The sequence below is a fragment of the Hipposideros armiger genome, unplaced genomic scaffold (assembly GCF_001890085.2).
Source record: "Hipposideros armiger isolate ML-2016 unplaced genomic scaffold, ASM189008v1 scaffold_396, whole genome shotgun sequence".
Lineage (NCBI taxonomy): Eukaryota > Metazoa > Chordata > Mammalia > Chiroptera > Hipposideridae > Hipposideros > Hipposideros armiger.
The window spans coordinates 60,852-79,468 of record NW_017731746.1 but is presented as its reverse complement, the minus strand read 5'-3'; the positions used below and the strand labels follow the sequence as shown (position 1 = coordinate 79,468).

Here is an 18,617-nt window from a genome sequence, read left to right as displayed (position 1 = left end):
CCTCTCTTCATGATTTCACCAAGTTGATATCAAGGTGTCAGCTGGAGCTGCAATTCTCATCTGAGACTTGGGGTCATCTTTTAAGGTCACAGGTAGCAGAATTCATTTCCTTGTAAATGTATAACCGAAATTCTTATCTCCTTGCTATCGTTGACTACGAACTGCTTTTGGTTCCTAGAGAACGCCCATATCTCTTTGCCATGTGGCCCCCATATATGTTTACAGATGGATGTTTGCGTTCTTATAGGCCAGTAGGAACACATCTCCATGACAGAGCTTTCTTTTAAAGATTCCACTGATTAAGTCACACTCACCTAAGACACTCCTGATTAACTCAAAGTCAACTGATAGTAACCTGATTAATCATAGTTGTGATATCCCATAATATTCCAGGTTCTATCCACACTCAAGGGAGGGGATTAGACAGGGTATTATACCAGACAGTGGGAATTTTGTTGGCAATCTTAGAACTCTTTACCACATATAGCCATGTTCATTCATTTACGTATTATCTATGGCTGCTTTTGTGCCAAAACAGCAGAGTTAAGTAGTTGTGACAGAGACTGTATGGCATGCAAAGCCTAAAATATTTACTCTGGCACTTTAGTGAACAGTTTGCAGTCCCTCTTATAGATGACCTGGTATATTCAGACTGGTGACCCATTGTGCCTACTTGGAATGGCAGCCAGCAAATTAGCTGACTTGCTTTTGGTAGGGATGCCAATTATAGGAAAATGTAACTAGATTTTCTGAATATGTGAAAGTAAATCTGTTTTACCACAACAAAACAATTCTTAGAGTTGCTTATGGGTGTTCTCAGTCCTTGCTTCAACAGATAACAAAGACGTCATTGGTTTAGTGATAAAGGCTCTCTTCCCCCATTATATGATTAAAAGAGAGAGCAGAGCTGATGCTGTAGAGACTTACATGATGAGTTATATGGTACGTTTTAGGTATAGTCCTAATAACAATTACAAATTCACTTATTTCATTTTAATTTTAGGATGCTGAGAGTAATCCACTGTGTCGTCGTTTGCAGCTGAAGGATATCATTCCTACCCAAATGCAGAGGCTTACTAAGTACCCTCTTTTGTTGGATAATATTGCCAAATACACAGGTATAGCATTTTCACTGAAATTAAAAAGCTTAAGAACAAAAAAAAAGCCATGTTTTGCTAAATAATCTCTCACAGCATCCTGGTGCCTGGAGGTTTACAAGTAGTATAGCAAAATTTTCTAGTAAGATTCAATCCAGTCTCCTTTAGGATATTTGATTTGATGTACTCCATTAATAGGTCTAGCACAGGGATGGCAATCTATGGATCATGGGCCAAATCTAGCTAATCACCTATTGTTGTAAAGTTTATTAGAACATAGTCATGCTCATTTGTTGAAATATTGTCTCTGACTGCTTTTGCACTACAACCGCAAATTCAGTAGTTGTGACAAATACCGTTTGGCCTGTAAAGTGTAAAATATTTATTATCTGGCTATGTACAGAAAAAGTTTACCAATTCTTCCTCTGTCTAGCATGTATCATATTTCCTTTGAAGAGGCTTATGCTGGACTGAAGAAATGTGTGTGTGTGTGTGTATATTTTCATTAAGCCTAACCGATGAGTTATAATTTCAGCTGTCCTGTCTTCAAACATGTAGTGAATCTAAATTTCTCAATTAAGCTTTAGGCTCAATTAGTAATTTAGCTCTCATTAGTTCTCATTCATAATTCTATGCAATCAAACTCCTGTTTCTCATGCATGAGAATTTGAAAACAGTCATACACATAGATTTTTATACTTTAATATATCTGTTCATTATAGTTGAACTATGTTTGGAGGATTATAATTTTGAATATTCTGATTTTGGTATTTTTTTACACTGAAGACATCCATATAACCTCACCACATTTTGGTGAATTTCATCTTCTTTTAATGGTACAAATGTTCTCATCTATTTTCTTTCCTTAAATATCATCTCAAATTCAAAGAAACTTATTTTAGAGTTATTTTGAATTGTGTTACCATTCAAAAAATATTGCTTAACAGGTGCACAGGACATAATCACATATGCTGTGCACTGTGAAATTCTAGGGAGGAAAGTGTCCCATTTATATTGCTTACAATGTGAATGAAAACATAGTGGGCCTGAGACAAACAAAGAAACAATAACTCATAGACACAGACAACAATTTAATGGTCACCAGAGTGTAAGTGGGGGTAGAGGTGGTAGAAGAGGGTAAAGGGGGACAAATACGTATATGGTGATGGAAGGAGAACTGACTGGGTGGTGAGCATACAATGTGATATATAGATGATGTATTATAGAATTGTACATTTGAAACCTATGTAATTTTATTAACCATTGTCACCCTAATAAATTTAATTTTTAAAAAATTAAAAAAAAAACATAGTGGGTCTGATACTTCATATAAAGCAACTCTCCTTGCGTTTAGTGTTCTATATTGTGGTTTCTTTTTATTTTATTTATTTTTTATTTTTTTAAAGATTTTTATTGGGGAATTCGGGAGAGGAACAGTGTTGGGGAATTGGGGAAGTGGTATGGTTTCTTTTTAAAGATTAGTATTTGTGTTTTAAAGTACTGTCATAGAAGCCTCACCTGTTAAAGACCCTGAATTGAGATTCCGCCATAGGTTTTAGCCTGGTATAAAAATATTCAAGGTCTGAGTATATTCTTATAACTGTTCAAATAAAATGATATCTCATATATTATACATATATTTAATGTTTATATATTTAATGTTTATATATTTATATTTTCTGATTTTCTCCATTTTACATTTTGTATTTCTCCCCGTTATTAAGAGTTGCCAATGGAAAGGGAGAAGGTGAAGAAAGCTGCAGATCACTGTCGTCAGATTTTAAATTATGTAAATCAGGCTGTCAAAGAGGCAGAAAACAAGCAGGTAAGAAGGGAAAAGCAAGAAGATACAGGATGACACAGTGAGAATATTAAATTAGTGTTACCTGGCGTCTGTGAAATAATAATTGAAATTATCATTACATAATTGAATGGCGGGATATTTAACTATTCCTGTAGTAGGTAGGTTCATATCAGTTTGTGATAGAACATCAGAGTTGCCTTTGACCTTTTTGAGCATCTCTGCTTGTTTGCTCATTCATTCATCTATTCATTTAACGAATATTTATTACAGTATCTACTGTATGCTGACTGTAGGGTATAGAGTGCTTAAAAAAATGAGTACAATAATTGTCCACATTGAGCTTATTTTCCAGCAGGATAGAAAGGCATTGAATAAATTATAGTGCAAGTATTTTATATATCAGTTGTGACAGCTGCTATGAAGGAGAATGTCAGGATGCTAGGAGTGTAACTAGGGGTGGGGGGCCTAGTCTGGTTTGGGGATGTTAGACGGTGGCCATCAGAGAACGCTTGCTTGAGAATTGACATTTAAGCCAAGCTTTGAAGGATGACTGGGAATGAAATAAAATGATGTGGAAGGGGGCAACCTTAAAGGTAGAGTAGCATGTAGGAAAAACCTGGGATTAAAAAAAAAAAAGCATGGTCTCTTTGAGGAGCTGAAAGATTAGATTACTGTGGATCATGCCTAAATTTAAAGTAATAGTTATGAAATGAGATACAGTAGGCCAGGGCCAAGTCATACAGGGCCTTATAAACCATGTTAAAGATTTTTTATTTTTTCTAAGAGCAGTAGGAATTCATTATAGATATTTAAGAAGGAGAATAGCATGTTCAGATCACTCATCTCTGGTATGGAGAATGGGTTGAAGAGGGCAGAGAGCAGATGAAAGCTCCGTTAGTAGTCTCTTGTAGCAGCAGTCCAGGATAGATGATGGTGGCTTAGAGAAGTGGAAAAATTGGAAAAGTATTTAGAAGGTAAAATTGGCAGCACTTCGTGACTGATTTAGAGAAGATTTGAAGAGAGGTGATGTCAGGAATAAGTTCCAGGTTTCTGGCTTGCACATTTGGATGGACTAGATCAGTGGAGAAGCCCCAGATTTGTGGGAGAGATGATGAGTTCAGTTTGGGATATCAGGTGAGAATATACAGTAAGGAATTGACGACATGGACCTACCTCTAAGAGAACTATGCTAAAGATAAAAATATAATATTGTGAACATATAGAGGCTAATTGAATCCATGGACCTGGATGTAATTTTCTTAGGAACTGAGTATGATGACAACTCTGTGGGTGAGTCTGTAGGAAAACAGGTACTCCCAAGTATAATGTTTGGAGTATAAAATGATAAAACCCCAGAGGGCAATTTGACAATATTTATCTAAATTAAAAATGTACATATTCATACATCTACCCTTTGACCCAGCAATTCTGTTTCTTGTGATTTACCCAGAGACTTGTATAAGAATGTTTATAACATCAACCAAATGTGGTGTAATCATAAACTGGAATAATACCAGGAATGAAAAGGAATGAAAAACATGAATGAATCTCACAAACAGTATGCTGAGTGAAAGAAACCAGACACAGAAGAGTATATACATATAATTCTATTTATATAAATTTCTGGAACAGGCTAAACTAATCTATGGTGGAAGAAAATCAGAAGAGTAGTTGTCACTGGGGATGTGGAGACAGATATTAAGAAAAAGTATGAGGGTGATGGTAATATTTTATATCTTGGTAGGAGTTTGATTACAAGCCATACGCATTTGTAAAAATTGTGGAAAGGTACATTTAAAATGTGTGCATTTCACTGTATATAATTTTACTTTATAGAAAGAACTGTAAACAAATGTTGAACTGTTGTTATACACATGCTAAAATGTTGAGAAGTATTCTTATGTCTGTAACTTATTTTGAAATGCATCCACAATGCAAGATGGATTGATGGATAGATAGAGGGATGACTGGAGGATATATACATGATAAAACAAATATAGCAAATGTTAATTGTAGAATGTAGGTGGTGAGTGTATGGGTATTTACACATTTAAATTTTGTATTTGTTAATTTTTATAAACGTGGGGGAAAATATATATACGCTTTCTAACATTTTCTTCTTTAGCAATTTATCCTACAAATATATCTACACATGTGTACAAAAGTGTATGTTTAAGGCCATTTTATTGCAGTATCATTTGTTATAGGAGATGATTTGAAATAACGTACATGTCCATCAGTAAGGTGTACTTAAATAACTTTAGTTCATTCACAGAGTGCATACCATGCAGCCATTAAAAATATGAGACAGCTATCTCTATATGTGCTCATGTGGAACAATCTCCAAGATATATTGATGAGCGACACACATATACAGAAAAATGTGTATATGAACATATTATGTTACCATTTAAATAAGTAATACATATAGGAATATATTAGGATATACATACATAAAATGCACAGAGACAAGCGTACACAAACGACGTATTCTATTTGCTTAGACTTTTTCTCATAGGCTATCCAAGAAATGGGTATTTCTTTAGAGAAAATTGGGAGTGGGAAGGCAGAACAGGTTTGGAGGGAGACTTACTTTTTATATTTATTGAGTGCCTTGCATTACCTTGTGAATTTTGTACCATGTACATGATTTACATATTCAGAAAATAAATACAAGCTAGTTAGAGGCCAATGAGTTTGAAAAGATTGTGAAAGAACAGCCAAAGAGGTAAGATGAAAACGAGGAGAGTTTTCAAAGTCAAGGGAAAGGAGTGTTTTAAGAAAGAGTGAGTTGTCAGTTTTGACTAATATTGCAGAGAGCTCAATAAAATGTAGGTAAAAAATGTCCATTTGATTTGGGAATAGGGAGGTCATTGATATCCAAAGCAGTAACCTTGCACCATCCTGTCTAATTTTCAGCGCTTAGAAGATTATCAGCGTCGCCTTGATACCTCCAATCTGAAGTTGTCAGAGTACCCAAATGTTGAAGAGCTCAGGGTGAGAGATGGCCTAATAATAATTTAAAAAATAAAATTGACTAAGACTAGGCAGGTAATTAACATCTCAATAGAAATGTACATCACCTAAAGGAGTTATGGAGTGTGTATATTTATGATTCTATTCTTTGTTTTAAATTTTTCTTCTGTGTGAAGATTACTTTAGTTTTTCATGAGAGGAGTATTTTGTGTGAGGCTGTAACTTTTGTGATCAGAATTTGCAGGAGACTACGGAACATTATAAAGTTTAGTTTTATTGTGTTGTATAGTTTGAGCAAGAGTAAGGGCTGTTTACTATGGGAACTTGCCAGATTATTGAGTAGAGCAAGGTAACAATTATTTTTTGGTAAAGCTCTTCAGAAGCATAAAAATTGAAACCATCACAGAAATTATAGTAAAATATTTATTGTCATTTCTTATACATGAGGCTTTCCTGTTAAGTAACTGCTTAGGATTTTAATAAACCTTTCTTGTACTGTTTCACTAGGTGATTATTTTGGCAGATGTATTTGGTAGTTGTTAAAATAGACTTTTATGTGATATATAACAGCTTATCAAAAAGCATGCTACTGTGCTTAGTCCCATCCAGAGAATGAGGCTTTTCTAGAACTAGTTGTACTAAACAGTGATTCTCTTACTAAGTTATTAATATTTAGAGCAAGCCTGAGTACTACCTGGATTTTTCATAAGTGCTATTCCTTAGAAGTTTCTTTGGAACTAGAGCCTGGAACCCAGAGGCCTCTTAAAAATAAGCTATGCATTATCCTCATCAAGTTATTTATAGGACAGTGGGTTGAAATACTAGCGGCTGAATGTTTTCAACTTTATTTTCATAAGCTATTGTCATCTATTTAGAGTTAGATTTAGAAGACAATACTTCTGAATGTTTTTCAAGATACCTTTTCCTTTTGAGAAAATTCTATGCAGCTTACTTTAATGTAGTCCTTATTCCATTGTCAGTAGTTGACAGATGTCAATAATAAAAGTGAATAAGAATTTCTTGAAAGGAGACTATATATGGAATATTACCTTACTAAGTAAGTGCTTGGAAATAATTTGTATATAATTCCTTTTATTTTGGCAGAATTTGGATTTGACAAAAAGGAAGATGATTCATGAAGGGCCATTGGTTTGGAAGGTGAATAGAGATAAAACTATTGGTAAGTCTAATGTCTGTCAATTTGGGGGAGAGTGGAGAAAGGAAAAGAATAGGAAAGTTTCTATAGGAAGAGAGAACATTCGCAATTTTCAATTACAGCAGATAGCAATACTACTTAGTGTTATTTATGCATTTACAGAAGATATGCTTATGTGGTTTTCTTATATGTGAAATTTGTAAAATATTTATTTATGATGAAGCAGAAAACTTTCTCACAGTTCAGTCCTATCCCCATCATTCTTGTGTTTGAATGAGCCTGGGTTTTCTTTTTTATTTATTTATTTATTTATTTATGTATTTATTTATTTATTTTTTATTATTATTTAGTTTCAGGTGTACAAAAAAGTGTAATAGTTATACATTTCACCCCTCACAAAGTGATATCCCCTCTCCCCCAATTTATTGCCCCTCTGACATTGTATATATTTATTACAATTCCATTGACTATTCCCTATACTATACTCCATATCCTGTGACTATGTATATATTCAGTTATAATTGACATACAGTGTTATTCAGCTTCAGGTATACAGTGCAGTGGTCAGGCATCTACAGCATCCATGGAGTGGTCTCCCTAACAAGACATGGGCCCATCTGACACCCTATAAAATATTTACAACATTATTGATTATACTCCCCAAACTGTGTTTCATATCCCTGTGGCAATACTGTAGTTACCAATTTATGCTGTCTAATCCCTTCTAGTCCCCTCTCCCTCGTCCTCACCCCCTTCCCATCTAGCAACCATCAGTTTTTCCTCTATATCTCTGAGATTATTTCTGTTTACTTTGCTCATTTATTCAGTTCTTTAGATTCCACATGTAAGTGAGATCATATGGTATTTGTCCTTCTCCAACTGACTTATTTAGCGTAATGTTCTCTAGGTCCATCCGTATCGTTGCAAATGATAAGATTTCAGTCTTCTTTATAGCTGAGTAATACTCCGTTGTATAAATGTACTACAGTTTCTTACCAGGCATTTCAGTTGTTTCCAAGTCTTGGCTATTGTAAACAGCGTGGCAGCAAATATAGGAGTGCATATATTTTTTTTAATTAGCGTGTTGGGTTTCTCTGGATAGATACCTAAGAGTGGAATATGGTAGTTTCTTTTCCAGTTTTTTTGAGATACCTCCATACTGATTTCCATAGCAGCTGCACCAATCTGCAATCCCACCAACAGTGCACCAGGGTTCCCTTTTCTCCACAACCACGCCAGTACTTGTTGTGTCTTATTTGTTGATGATAGCCATTCTGACCGGAGTGAGGTGGTATCTCATTGTGGTTTTTATTTGCATTTCTCTAATGATTAGGGAGGCTGAGCACTTTTTCATATGTTTGTTGGCCAACTGTATGTCCTCTTTAAAGCAATGTCTCTTCATATGCTCTGTGTAGTTTTTAATTGAATTCTTTGTTTTTTTTGGTGTTGAGTTGAATGAGTGTTTTATAAATTTTGGATATTAACCCCTTATCAGATATATCATTGACAAATATCTTCTCCCATTCAGTAGGCTGCCTTTTTGTTTTATTGATGGTTTTCTTTGCTGTGTAAAAACTTTTAAGTTTGATGTAATCCCATATGTTTGTTTTTTCTTTTACTTTTCTTGCCCGAGGGGAAATATCAGTAAATACATTACTCAGGGTAATGTCTGCCAGTTTACTCCCTATATTTTCTTCTAGGAGTTTTATGATTTCAGATCTTATGTTTAAGTATTTAATATATTTTGAATTTGTTCTTGTATATAGTATAAGGAGTTGGTCCAGTTTCATTTTTTTGCACGTCAGTCAGTTTTCCCAGCACCATTTATTAAATAGACTATCTTTACCCCAATGTAAATTTTTGCTTCCATTGTCATAGGTTAAATGACCGTATATGGATGGGTTTATTTCTGGGCTCTCTATTCCATTGAACTACATGTCTGTTTTTATGCCAGTACCATACTGTGTTGATTATTATAGCCTTGTAGTATCATTTGATTTCAGGTAGCATGATACCTCTGAATTTGTTCTTATTTCTCCAGATTACCGTGGCTATTCGGGGTCTTTTATGGGTCCATATAAATTTTAGGATTATGTTGTATTTCTGAGAATAATGTCATTGGTAGTTTGATAGGAATTGCATTGAATCTATACATTGTCTCAGGTAGTATTGAGATTTTAACTATATTAATTCTTCCTATCCATGGACATGGTATGTATTTTCATTTATTTATATCTTCTTTGATTTCTCTCTTCAGTGTCTTATAATTTTCTGAGTACAGGTCTTTTACTTCTTTGGTTAAATTTATTCCTAGGTATTTTATTGTTTTTGAAGCAATTGTAAATGGGATTGATTTCTTGATTTCTTCTTCAGATAGTTTATTATTGTTGTATACAAATGCAACTGATTTATGAATATTAATTTTGTATCCTGCTACTTTACTGAATTCATTTATCAGTTCTAATAGGTTTTTTGATGCAGTCTTTGGGATTATCCATATAGAGTATCATGCGTATCATCTGCATATAATGACAGTTTTACCTCCTCGTTTCCAATTTGGATGCCTTTTATTTCATTTTCTTGTCTGATTGCTGTGGCCAGTACTTCCAGAACTATGTTGAATAAAAGTGGTGAAAGTGAGCAGGCTTGTCTTGTTTTTGCCTATCCCCATTGAGTACGATGTTAGCTGTGGGCTTATCATATATGGCCTTTATTATGTTGAGACATGACCCCTCTATTCCCACTTTGCTAAGAGTTTTTATCATAAATGGCTGCTGGATTTTGTCAAATGCTTTTTCTGCATCTATTGATATGACCATATGATTTTTTATTTCCATTTTGTTGATGTGGTGTATCACGCTAACTGATTTGTGGATATTGAACCAACCTTGCATACCAGGAATGAATCCCATGTGATCGTGGTGTATGATCTTTTTAATGTATTGCTGAATTCTGTTTGCTAATCTTTTGTTGAGAATTTTTGCATCTATGTTCATTAGTGATATCGGCCTATAGTTTTCTTTTTTTTGTAATGTCTTTGTCTGATTTTGGGATCAGAGTAATAGTCTCTCATAAAATGTGCTTGGGAGCCTTCCATCCTGTATTTTTGGAAAAGCTTGAGGAGCATAGGTGTTAATTCTTTTTTGAATGTTTTGTAACATTCACCTGTGAACCATCTGGTCTAGGACTTTTCTTTGTTGGGAGCTTGTTGATTACTGATTCAATTTCTTTGGTAGTAATCAGTCTGTTCAGTTTCTGTTTCTTCTTGATTCAGTCTTGGAAGATTGTATGCTTTTAGAAATTTATCGATTTCTTCCAGATTGTCAAATTTGTTGGCATATAGTTGCTCATGGTATTTTCTTAAATTTTTCTGTATTTCCGTAGTATCTGTTGTCACTTCTCATCTTTCATTTCCAATTTTACTAATTTGGATCCTCTCCCTCTTTTTCTTGGTGAGTCTGGCTAAGGGTTTGTCGATTTTGTTTATCTTTTCAAAAAACCAGGTCTTGGTTTCATTGATCTTTTGTATTTTTTTTGTTTGTCTCTATTTCATTTTTTTCTGCTTTGTTCTTCATTATTTCCTTCCTTGTACTCCCTTTGGGCTTGTTTTGCTGTTCTTTTTCCAGTTCCCTTATGTGTAAAGATAGCCTGTTGAGATTTTTCTTGTTTCTTTAGATAGGCCTGCATTGCTGTGAATTTTCCTCTTAGGACTGCTTTTGCTGCATCCCATAGATTTGGGGCTGTTTTGTTTTCATTTTTGTTTGTCGCGATATATCTTGATTTCTTCCTTGATCTCGTTATTGACCCACTCGCTATTTAGTAACATATTATTCAGCCTCCATGTATTTGTGTGTTTTCTGGATTTCTTCTTATAACTTATTTCTAGTTTCATAGTATTGTGTTCAGAGAGGATGCTTGATATGATTTCAGTCTTTTTAAATTTATTGACACTTGTTCTGTGGCTTAGCATGTGGTCTACCTTGGAAAATGTTCCATGTGCACTTGAGAAAAATGTATATTCTGATGCTTTGGGATGAAATGCTCTAAAAATATCAATTAAAAACCCAACTGGTCTAAAGTGTCATTTAAGGCCAGTGTTTCTGTGTTGATTTTCTGTCTGGAGGATCTGTCAATTGGTGACAAAGGGGTGTTGAAATCCCCTACCACAATAGTGCTACTGTTCATCTCTGACTTTTATGTCAGTCATAAACTGTTTTATATATTTAGGAGCTCTTATGTTGGGTACACAGATGTTTACTAGGATTATGTCCTCTTGTTGTATAAATGCTTTATTATTATGTAGTGCCCTTCTTTGTCTTTTATTGTAGTCTTCATTTTAAAGTCCATTTTGTCCTAAATAAATATTGGTACTCCTACTTTTTTCTCATTTCCATTTGTATGAAATATCTCACTCCATCTCTTTACTTTCAGTCTGTGTGCGTATTTTTTTTTTTAATTTTTAAGTTTATTGAGGAACAATGTGTTTTTTCCAGGACCCATCAGCTCCAAATCAAGTTGTTGTCCTACCATCTTAGTTGTGGAGGGCACAGCTCATCTCCAAGTCCAGTCGCCGCTTTCAATCTAGTTGCGAGGGGGCCCAGCCCAGCATCCCATGTGGGAGTCTAACTGTCAGCCTTGTTGTTAAGAGCACACTCTCTAACCAGCTGAGCTATCTGGCCGCCCACCGGCAGCTCAGCAGCAGCTCATCCCAAGTCGTTGTCTTCAATCTAGTTGCAAAGGGTGCAGCTCACTGGCCCATGTCGGAATTGGACCGGCAACACTGTTGCCCAGAGCTTGTGCTCCAACCTACTGGGGCACCTGGCCTCCCCTGTGTGTATCTCTTGATCTGAGATGAGTATATGCATGGGTCCTGTTTTCTTATCCACTCAGGCACTGTATGTCTTTTGATTAGAGCATTTAGCCCATCTACATTTAAGGTGATTATTGATAGGTACATGTTTATTGCCATTTTGTTATTCGTATGTCTGGTCTTCCTTTGTTAGTTTGTTTTCCCTTTAATTCTGTTTTAAAAAGCCCTTTTAACATTTCCTGCAATGCTGGGTTGGCGGTAATGAATTCCTTTAGCTTATTGTTTTCTGAGAAACTCTTTATCTCTCCTTCAATTTTAAGTGATAGCCTTGCTGGGTAGAGCAGTCTTGGTTGTAGGTCTTTGTTTTTCATCACTTGGAATATTTCCTGCCACTCCCTTCTGGCCTGCAGTTTCTGTATGTTGCATGTATGTTGATTTCCTTCACCAGTTTTGGGAAGTTTTTGGTTCTTATTTCTTCAAATATGTTCTTGATCACTTGCTCCTTCTCTTTTTCTGGAATTCCTGTGATGCAAATGTTGTTGTGCTTGATGTTGTCTCATAGGTCTCTTAAACTAGTTTCATTCTTTTTTTTCGGGGGGGGGTGTTTGTTCCAATTGGGTGATTTTTGCTAACTTGTGTAAATCGCTGATTCGGTCCTATGCTTCATCTAATCTGCTGGTAACTCCTTCCAGTGTGCTCTTTATTTCAGTTATTGTATTTTTTAATTCTGACTGGTTACCTTTTATGATTGGTGTATCCTTCTTTATGTTTGCTGTCTCTTTGTTGAGCTTCTCACTGAGTTTCTTAAACATTCTTGTCAGTGTTCTAAATTCTGTCTCTGAAAGGTTGGATACCTCTGTTTCACTTAGTTCCATTTCTAGAGGTTTCTTCTCATCTTTGTTGGGGAGACATGTTTCTTTGTTTCCTCATTGTGGCTGTTGCTCTGGATTATTTCAATGTATTAGGTAGATCACCTATGTCTCTCAGTCATTGCTGGATGGTTTTATGTAGTATGTGTTCTTTATATTCGAATTGCACAGTTTCCCTATTCATCTGTCCTGTGTGTTCCAGAGATGTTGCTGTTGAAGTTGCTCTTCAGTTGCCTTTGGATTGTCAGAGGGTAGGATTGACCCTCAGGCAGATTAGCTGGGAGAATTAGCTCTGTTCACAGGCTCTGAGTTGCTGTGTGGAGATTTACCCCCTCAGAGGAGGCTTGGTCACTGTGGGCTCTTGTGCCTGTGGAAACTATCCTTTGAGAGTGCCACTTGTAGGTTCAACCAGGTAGTACTCTGGTTTAGTCTGACACTGTCCCCTGGGTGTATCGTTTCTGGTGTCTCTTGGGTGGGGCTCCAACTCAGAGCCGTTTCAGCTCTTTCTGTTACCAGCCCATAGCTACCTGGTAGGTGCCTCAAGGCTTTATATGGTTGGCTGCTGCCCGTGCTGGACCTGGGGTCATGTGGGGATGGTCTCTATGTGAACTGAAGCTGGCTACCACCAATATTGGTCCTCAGGCAGTGTAGCTAAAGGCCTAGGACCCCCTAGGCCTGTTGCCACCTGTCAGTTGCCCGTAAGGACCAACTATGGAAAGAGGCTCTTTAGGAGCGTGTGTCTGGCTATTTGTCCTGTTGTTAAGGGTGTCTTCAGCAGTGCAGCACTAGCTGGGCAGGATCGAGTTCAAGTGAGTTACGAAACGTGATTGGTGGTTTTTAAGATGTTAATGCAGATTCAGGTCTTACACCAACACCTGGCCTGTGACCCCCTTGTATAGCATCCCAAGGGCACTATAGCCAGCCTCCACCTCACACTCACAAATTCCCAAAAGCTGCTCCCGAGTGGCTGTGATGCAGGTTTGTGGTCACTGAATACCACCAAAAGGACCCCAGGGTTCTGCAACCTACCTGCTGTTCTCAAAAAGCTTTTCCACAGTTTGTGGGGGTGAGACCAGTCACTCAGGCACCCAGAGTGCCCCTGGCAATGCAGCTATAGGTGGGCAAGGTGGTGTTACAGGTAGGTAAAGGCTGTGGTCAGTGATTTCTGCAAATTCAGTGTAATCTGAGGTCCTGGACCAGTGCTAGGCCCACGTCCACTTCATAAAACACAAAAACAAAGCAAGGCAAAGCAACAGCACCAAAAACCAAATACATCCCCACAAAAACACAATAAACAATGATCAGACAGGCGAAACAAAAGCCATATAAAAGAGACAAAACACAAACACAAAAACAGCAGAACAAGGCAGAAAAACTGTAACCGAAGCAATAACCTGACAAACAAACCCGAGAAACAACAATAACAAAAAGGAAACAGATGAAAGAAAAAAGAACAAAAAGATGAAAGAGAAAGAAAAGATGAAAAAAAAGCAAGGAAAGAAAAGGGAAAAAAAAAAAGCCTTCCCCCCCAACCTCCCAGGCTTTAATCTGCAGGCTGCTTGCTCAGCAATAAAGAGTCTCTGGGCAAATCAGCACCAGCCGTGTTGTATGGAAGGGCCCAACGTGTTGTGTGCCAGGCTTGCAGTGAACTGCCCACAATTGGCTGCTGTGGGCTCTGGGACCATGCTCACCACCAAAACTCCCCACAGGTAGCAGCGGGCTATCCACTGCTGCAGAAACTTTCTGTGGCTTGTGGAGTTGGAGGCCAGGCACCAGGGTCTCAAGGTGCCCCTGGCACCGCAGCTCTTGGTGTACAGGGCAGGCTCCCCAGGCACCATGGGGTGTGGTCAGTGGCCCCCACCAAGTCAGAGCAGTATGTGCTCCTGCACCGGCAGCCAGCCTGCACAAACGCACCAGGAATGCCCCGGCCAGATTGCGCCAGCACGCAACTCCCGGCCCAACACTCCCAGGAAAACTCCCCATCTTAGCCTGTCCCAGTCAGCAGCCTGCAGATCAGGCAGAGCAGCCCGACAGCTAGGCACCACCCTGGCAACTCTGCACACGCAGTGCAGAGAGTGGGTACCCAAGGCAGCTCGCGTGCGTGCTCCTGAGTCTCAACCCACAGACTGTTGGAGCAGTTGTGCGCCCATTAGGCAGGCCTCTTCCTGGCACCAAAGAACAAGCCGCGCGCAGCACCGGGACCCAAGGCAGCGCGCATACTCACCTGCGTCTCAACCAACAGTCGCCGGAATCGGAGTGTGCCGGACAGTCAGGTGCTACCCTAGCTACGCAGCACAAGCGGTGGGGAGAGAGGGGACCCAAGGCAGCATACACTCGCACATAGGCACGCCTGACCAAGTCTAGCAGACCATTGCGGTCCCGAACCTGGCCCTCTGTGGCAGGGCCCAACCCTGAAAAAATGGCGCCCTCCTGTATGCTACTTGTGTGCAAGCTCCACACAGGGGGAGCAATGGTCCTAAAACATCCAGCTCCTGCGCCAAAGGTGCTCAGTTCAGTCCTTCCCTGCAGGCTTCTGGGCTTCTGCCAGTGACCTGGTGAGTGCTTGCCAGCGAGCGAGTCTGTATGATGACTCCACAAGAGGGCGACTGCGTCTGTAGCCACCTACCGCCCCACCAAGTTGAGCAAAGAGAGTCCTCACTAAGTTTTAGTGCTGGCTAGTGTGGAATTCCTCCTCCCAGGAAAGCAACTCTGGGCTGGGGAGCCCGGCATGAGGCCGGAGGGCCCATCCGCTAACAGAAGAAGCCTCTCCATCACTGAGGTGTCCCTCGCAGGGTTCACCCTCTCTCTGGGCCCTGGAGTCAGCCTGCCTCACGTCTCCACTCCTCCTACCAGTCTCGATGTGGCCTGTTCTTTAAATCCTTAGTTTAGAGATTCTGTTCATCTGGTGTTCAGGTGACTTCCGAGGTTGACTGTTGTATAAATTATTTGTAATTTTGGTGTGATCCTGGAAGGCAGTTGGCACAGCGCCCGTCTATTCTGCCATCTTAGCTCTGCCCCCAATCTTTTTTTTTTAATTAAAATTTATTGGGGTGACATTTGTTAGTAAAGTTACATAGGTTTCAGGTATACAATTTTGTAATACATCATCTGTATCTTACGTTGTGTGTTCACCACCCAGAGTCAGTTCTCTTTCTGTCACCATATATTTGATCCCCTTTACCCTCATCTACCATCCCCCTCCCCCCTTACCTTCTGGTACCACTGAACTGTTGTCTGTGTCTATGAGTTTTTGTTTCTTCATTTGTTTGTCTTGTTCTTTTGTTGTTTTCAGGTTTATATACCACATATCAGTAAACTCATATCATTCTATATGACCCAGCAATCCCTTTTCTGGGTATCTACCCAAAAAACCTGAAAACATTTATCCGTAAAGATATATGTGCTCCGATGTTCATTGCAGCTCTATTTATGGTTGCCAAGACATGGAAACAACCAAAGTGTTCTTCTTTAGATGATTGGATAAAGAAGATGTGGTGGAAATATATACACAATGGAATAGTATTCTGCCATTAGAAGTGATGAAATAGTGCCATTTGTGACAACATGGATGGATCTTGAGATTATTATGCTAAGCGAAGTAAGTCATACAGAAAAAGCCGAGTCTAGGCTTTCTTTAGGCCATTACATCTAAAATTATCTGTGGTGAGGAACCATTGTTTTTTATTTCTGCTCAGACACAGACTGACACGTCAGTGTAATACAATAAAAATGAATTATTTAAAATGAAAATAAGTAAATTTTTCATTATATTTAATTAAAAAATTTTTAATTTTTCAATTGCTGTTGACATTCGATGTTTATATTAGTTTCAAGTGTACAACATAGTGGTTAAACATTTATATAACTTATGAACTGATACCCCAATTACTTTAGTACCCAGCTGGCACTATACATAGTTATTACAATATTATTGACTATATTCCTCATGCTGTACCTTACAGTCCCACGACTATTTTGTAACTACCAATTTGTACTTCTTAATCCCTTCACCTATTTCACCAAACCCCCTAACCCTCCTCCCACATGGCATCCATCAGTTTGTTCTCTATATCTGTGAGTCTCTTTGTGTTTTGTTTGTTCATTTTGTTTTTTAGATTCCACAGATAAGTGAGATCATATGGTATTTGTCTTTCTCTGAGTTATAATATTTCACTTAGCATAATACTCTCTAAGTCCAACCATGTTATCGCAAACGGTAAGATTTAATTAATTTTTTCTGGCGAAGTAATATTCCATTGTATGTATGTACCACAGCTTCTTTATCCCATCATCTACTGATAGGCACTTAGGTTACTTCCATATCTTGGCTATGGTGAATAATGCTGCAGTGAACATAGGGATGCATATATTTTTTCGAATTAGTGTTTTGGATTTCTTCGGAGAAATACCCAGATGTGGAATTATTGGGTCATATGGTAGTCCTACTTTTAATATTTTGGAAAACCTCCATACTGTTTTCCATAGTGCTGTACTACTTTGCAATATCAACAGTGCATGAGGGTTCCCTTTCTTTTCTCCACATCCTCACCAGCACTTGTTTGTTGATTTATTGATGATGCCATTCTGACAGGTGTGAGTTAATAGTCTCATTGTTGTTTTAATTTGCATTTCTCGGATGATTAGTGACATTGGACATCTTTTTATACGTCTATTGGCATATATGTCATCTATATGTCCTCTTTGAGAAATGTCTATTCGGGTCCTCTGACCAGTTTTTATTCGGATTGTTTGATTTTTTTGGTTTTGAGTTGTAGAGTTCTCTATAAATTTTGGATGTTAACCCCTTATGAGACATATTGTTGGTGAATATCTTCTCCCATTCCATAGGTTGTCTTTTCATTTTGTTGATGGTTTCCTTTGCTTTGCAAAAACTTTGTAGTTTGCTGTAGTCTCATTTGTTTATTTCCCCTGTTGTTTCCCTTGCCCGAGAAGATATATCAAAAGAAATATTACGAAGAGCAGTGTCAGAGAGTTTACTGCGTATGTTTTCTTCTAGGAGTTTTATGGTTTCTGGTCTTCTATTTAAGCCCTTCATCTATTTTGAGTTTATTTTTGTATATGGTGTAAGAAGGTAGTCTAGTCTCATTTTATTGCTTGTATCTGTCCAGTTTTCCCAACACCACTTATTGGGACTGTTTACTCCATTGTGTATTCTTGCCTCTTTTGATTAATTAACCAGATAGGGTTCAGTTTCTTTATGGGTTTTCTATTCTATTCCATTGATTATGTGTCTATTTTTATGTCAGTATCATGCTGTTTTGATTACTACACCTTAGCAGTATAGTTTGATATCAGGCAGTGTAATACCTCCTACTTTATTCTTTTTTCTCAAGATTGCTTTGGCTATTCGGGGTCTTTGTAGTTCCATATAAATTTTAAGATTATTCTAGTTCTGTGAAAAATGTAATTGATGATTTGATATGGGTACATTTAATCTGTAGATTGCTTTGGGTAGTATGAACATTTTAACGTATGAACATGTTAATTTTTCCTGTGTATGAGCACAGTTATATACTTCCATTTATTTTCATTTTCTTCCATTTCTTCCTTTGATGTCTTCTACTTTTCCAAGTGCAGGTCTTGTACATCCTTGGTTAAATTTGTTTCTAGCCATTTAATTATTATTATTATTTTTTAAAGATTTTTATTGGGGAATTGGGGAGATGGGAACAGCGGTGGGGAATTGGGGTAAGGGGAACAGACAAGTTGCTGTTGTTTTGTTCTTCAGTCTAGTTGTGGAGGACGTTGCTTAACTGGCCCAATTTGGCACCATCATTGCGCTCTTCCAAGGCGAGGCAGATCAGTCGCCGGCTTCTGGACGGCTGCTCACTGCGGCTGCTGGCCGCTCACGCTGGCTGCTGGCTACATACGGTAGCCCATGGCA

At 38.0% G+C, this 18,617-nt stretch overlaps 1 protein-coding gene across 6 annotated transcripts in view; it reads left to right on the top strand.

Moving 5' to 3' along the window:
- ARHGEF12 (Rho guanine nucleotide exchange factor 12) overlaps nt 1-18,617 on the top strand; it is a 231,353-nt gene that overhangs the window by 196,898 nt on the left and 15,838 nt on the right. For all 6 annotated transcript variants that reach the window (XM_019663597.1, XM_019663594.1, XM_019663593.1 and 3 more), the window contains 4 exons: nt 1,004-1,118; nt 2,822-2,922; nt 5,821-5,898; nt 6,982-7,057. In XM_019663597.1, the coding sequence (XP_019519142.1) occupies nt 1,004-1,118; nt 2,822-2,922; nt 5,821-5,898; nt 6,982-7,057 (370 nt within the window). The remainder of the gene's footprint in view (nt 1-1,003; nt 1,119-2,821; nt 2,923-5,820; nt 5,899-6,981; nt 7,058-18,617) is intronic.